This window comes from Carcharhinus amblyrhynchos, chromosome 7 (genome assembly GCF_965287045.1).
Source record: "Carcharhinus amblyrhynchos chromosome 7, sCarAmb.v2.hapA, whole genome shotgun sequence".
NCBI classification, from domain to species: Eukaryota; Metazoa; Chordata; class Chondrichthyes; order Carcharhiniformes; family Carcharhinidae; genus Carcharhinus; species Carcharhinus amblyrhynchos.
In genome coordinates this window covers 100,312,448-100,324,790 of record NC_137330.1, presented here as the reverse complement: position 1 = coordinate 100,324,790, position 12,343 = coordinate 100,312,448, and the positions used below count along the sequence as shown (strand labels likewise).

Below are 12,343 nucleotides of genomic sequence, written 5' to 3'. Positions count from 1 at the left end.
GGCACGACCTAGCCTTCACAAAGCCATGTTAACTATCCCTAATCAGTTGGGAAGGTTTTTCTTCCCCCAGTAAATTTGAACACAGAGGAAACCCGAGACTCTAGACTTCTAGAGTCTCCCCCCCTCCCCTCCTCTAACCTACAAAAAAGGCTTGGAGTGAGAGCAGGTAAGCTTTCTTCATTTTTCTTTTTTCACTCATTGCTCTAATCTAAGGGGGTGAAGAAATATCAGGCAAGATCTATATTTTTATCCAGAGAGAATGGCAGTGAAAGCAGTGCAATGTTCCTCCTGCAAGATATTTGAGGTGAGGTGAGGGATGCTGTTAGTGTCCCTGCTGATTTCACCTGTGGGAAGTGCACCCATCTCCAGCTTCTTAAAAACAGCATTAGGGAACTGGAGCTGAATGAACTTCGGATCATTCAGGAGGCAGAGATGATCATAGATAAAAGCTTCAGGGAGTTGGAAACTCCAAAAATGAAAATAGTGAGAGGGGCTGGGAGGAAGCAGCCAGTATGGGGACCCCCTGTGGTTGTTCCCCTCAGCAACAAGTATTCTGTTTTGGATACTGTTAAGGGGGATGACTTACCAGTGGTAAGCCAGAATGACCGGACTTCGAGAACTGAGTCCGTCCCTGTACCTCAGAAGGAAAGGGAGGAGAACAATAGTAATTGGGGACACAATGGTTAGAGAGACAGATAGGAGGTTCTGCGGCAGCAGAAGAGACTCACGGATAGTATGTTGCCTTGCGGGTGCAAGAGTCCATGATATCTTGGACAGTGTTTTCAAGACCCTTAAGACGGAGGAAGATCAGTCACAGGTTGTCGTGCACATTGGTATCAATGATGTAGGTAGAAAGAGGGATGGGGATTTAAAACAGGAATTTAGGGAGCTAGGCTGGAAGCTGAAAGCTCGGACAAAGCATGTTGTCATCTCTGGTTTATTGCCGGTGCCACGTGCTAGTGAGTTGAGGAACAGGGAGAGAGTGCAGATTAACATGTGGCTGCAGGGATGGTGTAGCAGAAAGGGTTTCATTCACTTGGATAATTGGAGCACATTCTGGGGAAGATGGGACCTGTACAAACAAGACAATTGGGACCTGTACAAACAAGACAATTTGCACCTGAACCAGAGGGGCACTAATAACCTGAGAGGGAAATTTGCATCTGCTCTTTGGGAGGTTTAAGCTAATTTGTCAGGGGAATGGAAAATGAGATAGAACATAGAACGCTACAGCACAAACAGGCCCTTCGGCCCACAAGTTGCGCCGATCACATCTATACCTACTATATCTAGACCTATCTATAACCCCCAATCCCATTAGATCCCATATACAATGAGATGTAGCCCAAAAGCCAGTGTTGAGGGTCGTGAGGTACTGAGGAAGGTACCAAAGTCACAGGAGTGTACAGGCAGACAGGATGGTGCGTTGAAGTGTATCTACTTTAATGCAAGGAGCATAGGTTAACTTGGAGTGTGGATTGGTACTTGGGACTATGATGTTGCAGCCATTACAGAGACATGGTTAGAACAGGGACAAGAATGGTTGTTGGCGTTCTGGGGTATAGATGTTTCAGTAAGAGTAGGGAAGGCGGTAAAAAAGTTGGAGGAGTTGCATTGTTAATCAAGGATAGTTTAACGGCTGCTGAAAGGCATTTCGAGGGCGACCTGCCTACTGAGGTAATATGGGCTGAAGTTAGAAATAGGAAAGGATCGGTCACATTGTTAGAGTTTTCGATAGGCTCCCAAATAGTATTAGAGATGTGGAGGAGGAAATAACAAAGCAGATTATGGATAGGTGTGGAGATCACAGGATAGTTATCATGGGTGACTTTAACTTTCCAAATATGATTGGAACCTTTATAGGTCAAATAGTTCACATGGGACACTTTTTGTACAGTGTGTGCAGGGGAGTTTCCTGACACAATATGTGGATAAGCCGACGAGATGTGGAGCTACATTGGACTTGGTACTGGGTAATGAGCCAAGCCAAGTGTTAGATTTGTTTGTGGGAGAGCACTTTGGAGATAGTGACCACAATTCGGTGTCCTTCATTATTGCAATGGGGAGGGATAGGATCACACGACAGGGCAAGGTTTATAATTGGGGCAGGGGTAATTATGATGCAATTAGGCAAGAATTAGGAAGCATAAGATCAGGTGTGGGCACAAATACTGCGTGTCCTTGATAGGTATGTCCCTGGCAGGCAGGGAGGAAATGGCCGAGTGAGGGAACCATGGTTCACAAAGGAGGTTGAATGTCTTGTTAAGAGGAAAAAGAAAGCGTATGTAAGGATGAAGAAACAAGGTTCGGTTGGGTGGCTTGAGTGTTACAAGGTAGCTATAAATGAGTTAAAGAAAGGGCTAAGGAGAGCTGGGAGGGGGCATGAGAAGTCCTTGGCGAGTCAGATAAAAGAAAACCCCAAGGCTTTTTACTCTTATGTGACCAGGGTGAGGATATGGCCAGTCAAGGATAATAGTGGGAACTTGTGCATAGAGTCGGAAGAGATAGGTGAGGCGTTGCATGAATACTTTTCTTCAGTGTTCACTATGGAGAGGGGCCATGTTTTTGAGGATGAATGTGTGATACAGGCTGATAGGATTGAGGAGGTAGATGTTCTGAGGTATTAGATGTGTTAGCAATTTTGAAAAACCCTGAAGGTGGATAAGTCCCCTGAGCCAGATGGGATACATTCTAGGATACTTTGGGAGGGAGAGATGAGATTGCGGAGCCTTTAGCTTTGATCTTTGGGTCGTCACTGTCCACGGGGATTGTGCCAGAGGACTGGAGAATGGCAAGTATTGTTCCTCTTTTCAAGAATGGAAATAGGAATGACCCTGGTAATTATAGACCAGTTAGTCTTACTTCGGTGGTCGGTAAGTTAATGGAAAGGGTCCTGAGAGATAGGATTTATGACCATTTGGAAAGATTCAGTTTAATCCGGGATAGTCAGCATGATTTCGTGAGAGGTAAGTCCTGCTTCACAAATTTGATTGAATTCTTTGAGGAGATAACTAAGTGTGTGGATGAAGATAGAGCAGTTGATGTCACATACCTGGATTTTAGTAAGGCGTTTGATAAGGTTCCCCTGGTAGGCTCATGAAGAAGATAAGGATATGTGGGATAGAAGGAAATTTGGCCGATTGGATGAGTAACTGGCAGTCTCATAGAAGGTGGTGGTGGAAGGAAAATTTTCAGGCTGGGGGCCAGTTACCAGCAGTGTACCACAGGAGTCAGTGCTGGGTCCTTTGCTATTTGTAGTTTGGTGAGTTAGTAAATTTGCTTATGACACCAAGATTGGTGGAGTAGTGAATGAGGTGGAGGGCTCTTGCAGGCTACAAAGAGACATTGATAGGATGCAGAGCTGGGCCGAAAAGTGGCAGATGAAGTTTAACCCTGATAAGTGTGAGGTAATTTATTTTGGTAGGACAAACTTGAATGCGGATTACAGGGTTCTAAGGAATGTGGAGGAACAGAGAGACCTTGGAGTTCATATCCACAGATCTCTGAAGATTGCCACTCAAGTGGATAGAGCCGTGAAGAAGGCTTATAGTTTATTAACAGGGAGTTTGAGTTTAAGAGCCGTGGGGTTATGCTACAACTATACCAGGCATGGGTGAGACCACATTTGGAATATTGTGTTCAGTTCTGGTCATCTCACCAAAAGAAGGATGTGGAAGCATTGGAGAGAGTGCAGAGGAGATTTACTGGGATGCTGCCTGGTTTGGAGGGTAGGTCTTATGAGGAAAGGTTGAGGGAGCTGGGCCTTCTCTCTTTGGAGCAGAGGAGGATGAGAGGCAACTTAGTAGAGGTTTGTAAGATGATGAGAGGGATTGATAGAGTGGACGTGCAGAGACTATTTTCTTGGGTGGATGTAGCTGTTACTAGGGGGCATAACTATAAGGTTCATGGTGGGAGATATAGGAGGGATGTCCGAACTAGATTCTTCACTCAGAGTGTGGTTGGGGTGTGGAATAGACTGCCTGCTGTGAAAGTGGAGTCAGACGCTGGGAACTTTCAAGCGGTTATTGGATAAACACATGTAGCACACCAGATTGATAGGGAGTTTCCAGGCTAGTTTCCAGGATTGGACATAGGATCTTGGGATTGGACACAACTCAGCACAACATTGAGGGCCAAAGGGTCTGTATTGTGCTGTTATGTTCTATGTTTTTCCTCTAGTTCAGGTGAATGGAGGGGGATCTTATAATAACTTGTAAAATTCTAACAGGACTAAACAGGGTAGATGCAGGGAGGATGTTCCCAATGGTGGGAGAGTCCTGAACCAGGGGTCACAGTCTGAGGATTCGGGTTAGATCATTTAGGATGGAGATGAGGATACATTTCTTCACCCAAAGAGTGATGAGCCTGTGGAATTCATCACCACAAGAAGTAGTTGATGCCAAGACATTGAATGTATTCAAGAGGCAACTAGATATAGCACTTGCGGTGAATGGGATCAAAGGTTAGGGGGAGAAAGCAGGATTAGGCTACTGAGTTGGACGATCATGAAAGGTGGAGCAGGCTCAAAGGGCCCAATGGCCTCCTCCTCCTATCTTCTTTGTTTCTATGTTTGGTGTCAAGTGCTCGGATAATGTGTGGCATAGATCGATGTGCTGACAGATTCTGGAGCTATGGAAAGCATCAGTGACTCAGTCAACCCTGTACTTACCAAAATTCGCATGCTGACTGATCTTGTTATGTTTTCAATCCCCTAACCTGGATGCTGTTTTCAACTCTTATGCTGCAACGTTGTCCTCCATCTGTGGTCAGATAACTCTGTGTGGGGCCTTCAATCTGCATGATGTCACACTCGCAGTATTGACTCACGGGTTTATGGGGAGTGGACAATACTTTGAAAACAAAATGGAGAATAGACACTGCATTTGAAACAAAATGAAGTTGAGATGTTCTGTCAGTATACATAAACTACACAGTGCCCTAGAAACTAGCCTGTGTGACAGGACAAGACATTAAAATGCAAATACACTTTTGGGACGTTTCATTGTGAAGGCAACAAAAATACAATACATCGTTCTTGTGGAATTATGACTTCCATTATATAAATAGTTCCAGAAACTTGTTTACAATGGACTTGCAGACTTGTTAGCTTTGGAGTGCAATTCCAAAGAATGGATGTGAGAAGAATCCCATTCTGTCACAAGTATAATGTAAACTTAGACCGCCATTGTGTGTCAATGGTCAAGCCATAAGAGACGATTTGTGAGGACATTAAAAATGGATACTATGAACAGAAACCAAAAGGACATAAATAAGACACATTTTTGAGAGTTCAGACCAGCAAAGGAACAGGACCCTGAATAGAATCCATTTATCTATCCGTTTGAGGAGCAAAATCAGGTATTTGCTGCAGGGGTTCGACTGCCTAAACTGGAATGAAGCCAGAAACCTGCTACTGCAAGCAGTAAGCCACTGCAAATCCAGCTTCTTAAATCTCCAATCTCTTTCTTTAGTGAATCAAAAAGTTGATCACAGACCCATAAAGCTTCAGAACTCAACTCAAAGTGTAAATTCATCATTTGATTTGATTTATTATTGTCACATATATTAGTACATAGTGAAAAGTATTGTTTCTTGCGCGCTATGCAAAGTATACCATATGTAGAGAAGGAAATGAGAGAGTGGAGAATGTAATGTTACAGTCTTGGCTGGGATGTAGCGAAAGATAAACTTAATACAACGTAAGTCCATTCAGAAGTCTGATGGCAACAGGGAAGAAGCTGTTTTTGAGTCAGTTGGTATGTGATCTCAAACTTGTGTATATTTTTCCTGTTAGAAGAAGGTGGAAGAGAGAATACCCTGGGTGCAAGGGGTCTTTGATTATGCTGGCTGCTTTTCCAGGGCACGGTAAGTGTAGACCGTGTCAGTGGATGGGAAGCTGGTTTGAGTGATGGACTGGGCTTCATTCATGACACTTTGTAGTTTCTTGTATTGTTTTGTATCCTACCACCTTTGTAATTACCTTTTCTTGTCATTGGGTGTGTAGGTGCTGTTGTGAATATATACCAGGTGTTGAATAATAACCATTTATCCTTTGTAAAACCACACAGGAAAATCTGTCACTTTCTGTTCTTGAGAGTTACAGCACTCGAGGTTAAAACACAACAATCACACCTATCTTCAGTCATTCAAAAAATGGTAAAGGAGGGGACCACCCTCCCATCTCTTGGACTGTCCATAACAATGAATGGTGTTGCAACTGGTTTCACCCCCACCATCATCAGGAAATCTGCTGATAGTTGCTTTCATGACTTTCTGTTTGGCACAGGCAGTAATTTTAATAAAGAGTTTAATGTTTTAAGTCATATCACTTTTACTAGTTTTTCTTTTTCAATATATTTATCAGGATGGCAATACTTGGGAAAGAAACTTAAATGTTGTCTTTTGTCAAAATAACAGAAATTTTTTATAGAATTTAAGACATTTTCTTTTCAACTTTTACAGTGTTTCAAGACTTATTTTTGTGAGACATCTGGGTGGTGTTTTAGCTATTGCAAATATCAGAGGAGGAGGAGAATATGGAGAAAGCTGGCACAAAGGTGAGTCTGTCGACATATATTTAGATATGAAATACAAACTATTGGTTTCAAATACATTTTCTTTTTCTCTTGCATATTGGACTAATCTTTAATTTTGTAGCTAACCTAATCCTTTATTATGTAGGTGACAGGCGTGGTGTATGGAATACATACGAACAACGTTTGGATTGTGTAATCTGAACAATGTTAATGTGCCTTGCAGTTGGCATAAATCCAGTTTGCTACATTGTCTCCCAGTGGAAATCTCTTCAAATTCCAATCTAACATCTTTTGCTAAGTAATTCTGAATCTCCTTGTCCATGATCTTTAATCTACCAAGTGAAAGAACTATCTTTTAAGGACCCCAGCAAGCTATGCGACTATCCTTTCTAGATTATCTTTACCTTTGTTGCCACTTCAAAGAATTTCAGTAGATTTCTATATTGAATCTATTATTTCTAAAACCATGCTGAAATATCGATGCTCTTTTTAAATTTTTTTCAAATGCCCATGTGCATGTTACCTCTGGTTATATTTTAATAGCGTTATGGTTCCCAGATTTATGGCTTTTGAATATTGCATTTGCTGTCCTTGGGTCTCATAGAGAGGTTTGCAAAAGTATCAATGAAGTAATTTCTGTCACAGTATTTGTGCTTGGATTGCTTCTTATCGATTTGTTTTCCTTTTTTGAATTTGATTTATTTATTCATATTGATGATGCCAACTGTATTTGTTGCTGTTAAATATTACTACTAACATTTGTAAACAATTTTCAAAATACAATAGTTGGCATCGGTGATTACTGCAGCATTATCTATTAATCTCTACTGATGCTGGCGAGATGTTTTTCATACGTAGAAAGATTTCTTTCCTAAGCTTGTTTTGTTTAATTATCTAACAGTTCACAATGTCTGTGCAGAATTGTATGAAAATGCATCTTTTATCAAAAACCAGAGCATTCTGCAGTTCACAAAAAATGGTAGTGATGAGCTCTTAAGTAATGGCAGTAAGAGACTTTGATTTTTTTATATTTGATTTATTGTCTTATGTATACAGTGAAAAGTAATGTTTCTTGCACACTATACAGACAAAGCATATTGTTCATTGAGAAGGAAAGCGTGCAGAATGTAATGGTACATAAGAACATAAGAACATAAGAAATAGGAGCAGGAGTAGGCCATCTGGCCCTTCGAGCCTGCCCCGCCATTCAATAAGATCATGGCTGATCTGTCGTGGCTCAGTTCCACTTTCCCGCCCTCTCCCCATAACCCTTAATCCCCTCTCTTATCAAAAACCAATCAACCCGCTTCTTAAAAATATTTAGCGAGGCAGCCTCCACCACTTCAACGGGCAGAGAATTCCAGAGATTCACCACCCTTTGAGTGAAGAAGTTCCTCCTCAACTCCGTTCTGAACTGCCCCCCCTTTATCTTGAGGCTGTGCCCCCTAGTCCTACTGTCTTTTTTGAGCGGGAAGAGTCTTTCCACCTCTATCCTATCCATCCCATTCATCATCTTATACGTCTCAATGAGATCTCCCCTCATTCTTCTAAACTCTAACGAGTACAAGCCTAGTTTATTCAGCCTCTCCTCATAGCTCAACCCCCTCAACTCCGGTATCAGCCTAGTAAACCTCCTCTGCACTCCCTCCAAGGCCAAAATATCCTTGCGCAGGTGCGGCGCCCAAAACTGCACACAGTACTCCAGCTGCGGCCTCACCAATGCCCTATACAGCTGCAGCAAGACCTCCCTACTTTTATATTCAATCCCCCTCGCTATGAAGGCCAGCATCCCATTCGCCTTCCTGACCACCTGCTGCACCTGCAGGCTGGGTTTTTGCGACTCATGCACAAGGACCCCGAGGTCCCTCTGCACCGTCGCCTGCTGCAGTTTTTCGCCACGTAAGTAATAGTCCTTCCTACCATTCTTCCTACCAAAGTGGACCACCTCACACTTGCCAACATTAAATTCCATTTGCCATTTCCTGGCCCATTCGCCCAGCCTATCTAGATCCTTCTGCAGACTCTCCACACCCTCCGCACAATTTGCCTTTCCCCCAATCTTGGTGTCATCAGCAAATTTCGACACCCTACACTCGGTTCCCTCTTCCAGATCATCTATATAAATGGTAAATAGCTGAGGCCCCAGCACCGACCCCTGGGGCACCCCACTAGTCACCAACCGCCAATCCGAATAGCACCCATTGACCCCCACTCTCTGCCTCCTATTTGACAACCAATCCTCTATCCACGCTAACACCCTACCCCCAACTCCATGTCCTCTGACCTTCTGCAGTAACCTCTTGTGAGGTACCTTATCAAACGCCTTCTGAAAATCCAGAAAGACCACATCCACCGGCTCTCACAGTCAAAGCTTGGGTGCAGAGAAAGATCAATTTAACGCAAGGTAGGTCAATTCAAAAGTCGGAACTGGCAAATGGAATTTAATGTCGGCAAGTGCGAGGTGGTCCACTTTGGTAGGAAGAATGGTAGGAAGGATTATTACTTACGTGGAGAAAAACTGCAGCAGGCGAGGGTGCAGAGGGACCTCGGGGTCCTTGTGCATGAGTCGCAAAAACCCAGCTTGCAGGTGCAGCAGGTGGTCAGGAAGGCGAATGGGATGCTGGCCTTCATAGCGAGGGGGATTGAATATAAAAGTAGGGAGGTCTTGCTGCGGCTATATAGGGCATTGGTGAGGCCGCGGCTAGAGTACTGTGTGCAGTTTTGGGCGCCATACTTACGCAAGGATATTTTGGCCTTAGAGGGAGTGCAGAGGAGGTTTACTAGGCTGATGCCGGAGTTGAGGGGGTTGAGCTATGAGGAGAGGCTGAATAAACTAGGCTTGTACTCGTTAGAGTTTAGAAGAATGAGGGGAGATCTCATTGAGACGTATAAGATGATGAATGGGATGGATAGGATAGAGGTGGAAAGACTCTTCCCGCTCAGAAAGGACAGTAGGACTAGGGGGCCCAGCCTCAAGATAAAGGGGGGGGGGGGGCTGCAGTTTAGAACAGAGCTGAGAAAGAACTTCTTCACTCAAAGGGTGGTGAATCTCTGGAATTCTCTGCCCATTGAAGTGGTGGAGGCTACCTCGCTAAATATTTTTAAGATGCGGGTTGATGGGCTTCTGATAAGAGAGGGGATTAAGGGTTATGGGGAGAGGGCGGGAATGTGGAACTGAGCCACGACAGATCAGCCATGATCTTATTGAATGGCGGGGCAGGCTCGAAGGGCCAGATGGCCTACTCCTGCTCCTATTTCTTATGTTCTTATGTAATAGGAAGGAAGCTGTTTTTGAGTCGGTTGGTATATGATCTCAGACTTTTGTGTCTTTTTCCTGACGAAGAAGGTGGAAAAGAGAATGTCCGGGGTGCTTGGGGCCCGTGACTATGCCGGCTGCTTTTCCAAGGCAGTGGGAAGTGTAGTGTCAATGGATAGGAGGCTGGTTTGTGTGATGGATTATGCTACATTCACAACCTTTTGTAGTTTCTTGTGGTCTTGGGCAGAGCAGGAGCCACACCAAGCTGTGATACAACCAGAAAGAATGCTTTTTATGACGGTACCTGTAAAAGTTGGTGAGAGCTGTATCTGACATGCCAAATTTCCTTAGTCTTCTAAGAAAGTAGAGGCATTGGTGGGCTTTTTTAACTATAGTATTAGCCTGGGGATACCAGGGTAGATTGTTGGTGATCTGGGCACCTAAAAACTTGAAGCTCTTGACCATTTCTACTTTGCCCCCATTGATATAAACAGGGGAATGTTCTCCACTACATTTCTTGAAGTCAATGGCATTCTCCTTCATATTGTTAATGTTGAGGGAGAGATTATTGTCGTTGCACCAGTTCACCAGATTCTTTCTCTCATTCCTGTACTCTGTCTCGTCATTGTTTGAGGTCCGACCTCCTGCAACAGTGTCATCAGCAAACTTGAAAACGAATTAGAGGGGAATTTGGCCGCACAGTCATAGGTGTATAAGGAGTACAGTAGGGGGCTGAGAAGACAGCCTTGTGGGGCATCGCTGTTGAGGATGATTGTGGAAGAGGTGTTGTTGTCTATCCTTACTGATTGTGGTCTGTGGGTTCAGGATCCAGTCGCAGAGGGAGGAGCCGAGGCCCAGACCATGGAGTTTGGAGATGAGTTTCGTAAGAATAATGGTGTTGAAGGCTGAGCTGTGGTCAATAAATAGAGGAGTCTGACATAAGTGTCTTTGTTATCTAGTTGTTCCAGGGTTGAGTGCAGGGCCAGGGCATCTGCTGTGGACCTGTTGTGGCAGTAGGCAAATTGTAGTGGATCCAGTCTGGGAGGCTGGAATTGATTTGTGCCACGATTAACCTTTTGAAGCACTTCATAATGATGGGTGTCAGAGTCACCAGATGATAGATACGAAGGCACAGTGCTTGTCTTTTCTTTGGTACTGGGATGATGGTCGTCTTCTTGAAGTAAATCGGGACCTCAGATTGGTATAAAATGAGGTTGAAGATGTCTGCAAATACCCCCGCCAGTTGACCCATGCAGGATCTGAGTGTGCATCTGGGTCTGTTGCTTTCCATGGTTGAGCTTCAAGAAGGCTGTTCTTGACATCTGCAATGATGACCTCAGATACAGGTTCATCTGAGGCTTCCAAGGTAGAAGGCATGATGTTACTAATCTCTTGCTCAAAGCAAGTATAGAATGTTTTGAGTACATCAGAGAGGGGTGTGTTGGAGCCAGCAATTTTAAAGCCTTCATCTTGTAACCTGTTATGTCATAGATGGCAGGCGTCCGTGTGGCTGGCCCGGGATTCTAGTTTGGTCCGGTACTGTCTTTTGGCATCTTTGATGGATCTCCTTAGATTGTATCTGGCTTTCTTGTATAGGTCAGTGTCACCTGACTTGAATGCCTCAGACTTAGACTTCAGCAAGCAGTGGATAACCCTGTTCATCCATGGTTTCCAGTTGGGAAACACATGAATTTGCTTCTTTGGCATACAGTCTTCTACACACTTACTAACGAAATCAGTCACTGTAGTGGTGTACTCGTTCAGGCTGATCATGGGGCTTTGAAATACTGACCAGTCCACTGACTCTTAAGCAGTCCCGTAGGAGATCATCTGATTTCTCAGACCAACATTGCACGACTTTCTTTGACAGATTCTTCTGCTTTAGTTTTTGCCGGGAGCAGGAGTACAGCCTTGTGGTCCGATTTGCCGGGCTGTGGGCAGCCGATAGAGCTTTAGGCATGTTTGATATTTGTGTAGCAGTGGGTCTAGAATGTTTGAGCTTCTGGTGCAGCAGGAGAGGTGTTAGTGGTAACTTGGTAGTACGCTGTTGAGCTTGGTCTGATTGAAGTCCCCAGCCAAGATGAACAAGGCCTCGGGATAGTTTTTGTAGTGTATATTTCATCCAGCGCAATCTTCACATCCATGTGGGGTGGGATGTAAACTGCTGTCAGGATAATAGTGGTGAACTCCCAAGAAAGGTAGTAGTGGCTGCATTTTTAGCGTCAGTTATTCTAGGTCCAGGGAGCAGAAACTCGCCAGTGTTGCTATGTATAGGTACCATGAGGTGTTAATTAGGAAGCAGACCCCACCTCCCCTAGCCTTGCCTGAGATCGTTATACGGTCCTTTCAATGGATCGAGAAGCCCTCTGATTCTAGGACACAGTCCGATGAAGCAGGAGTGAGCCACAAGTCTGTGAAACAGAGCATACAGCAGTCCCTCAGTTCTCTTGGAAAGTGAGTCTGGCTTTAAGTTCATCTAGCTTGTTTTCCATAGATTGGAAATTTGCGAGGAGTATGCTGAGGACAGGTCCTTGGATCCACGTTGTTTCAT

General features: G+C 44.1%; 1 protein-coding gene across 1 annotated transcript in view; it reads left to right on the top strand.

Moving 5' to 3' along the window:
* LOC145345154 (prolyl endopeptidase-like) overlaps positions 1–12,343 on the top strand; it is a 143,409-nt gene that overhangs the window by 110,052 nt on the left and 21,014 nt on the right. The window contains exon 12 of the mRNA XM_080192824.1: positions 6,463–6,557. Within this exon, the coding sequence (XP_080048950.1) occupies positions 6,463–6,557 (95 nt within the window). The remainder of the gene's footprint in view (positions 1–6,462; positions 6,558–12,343) is intronic.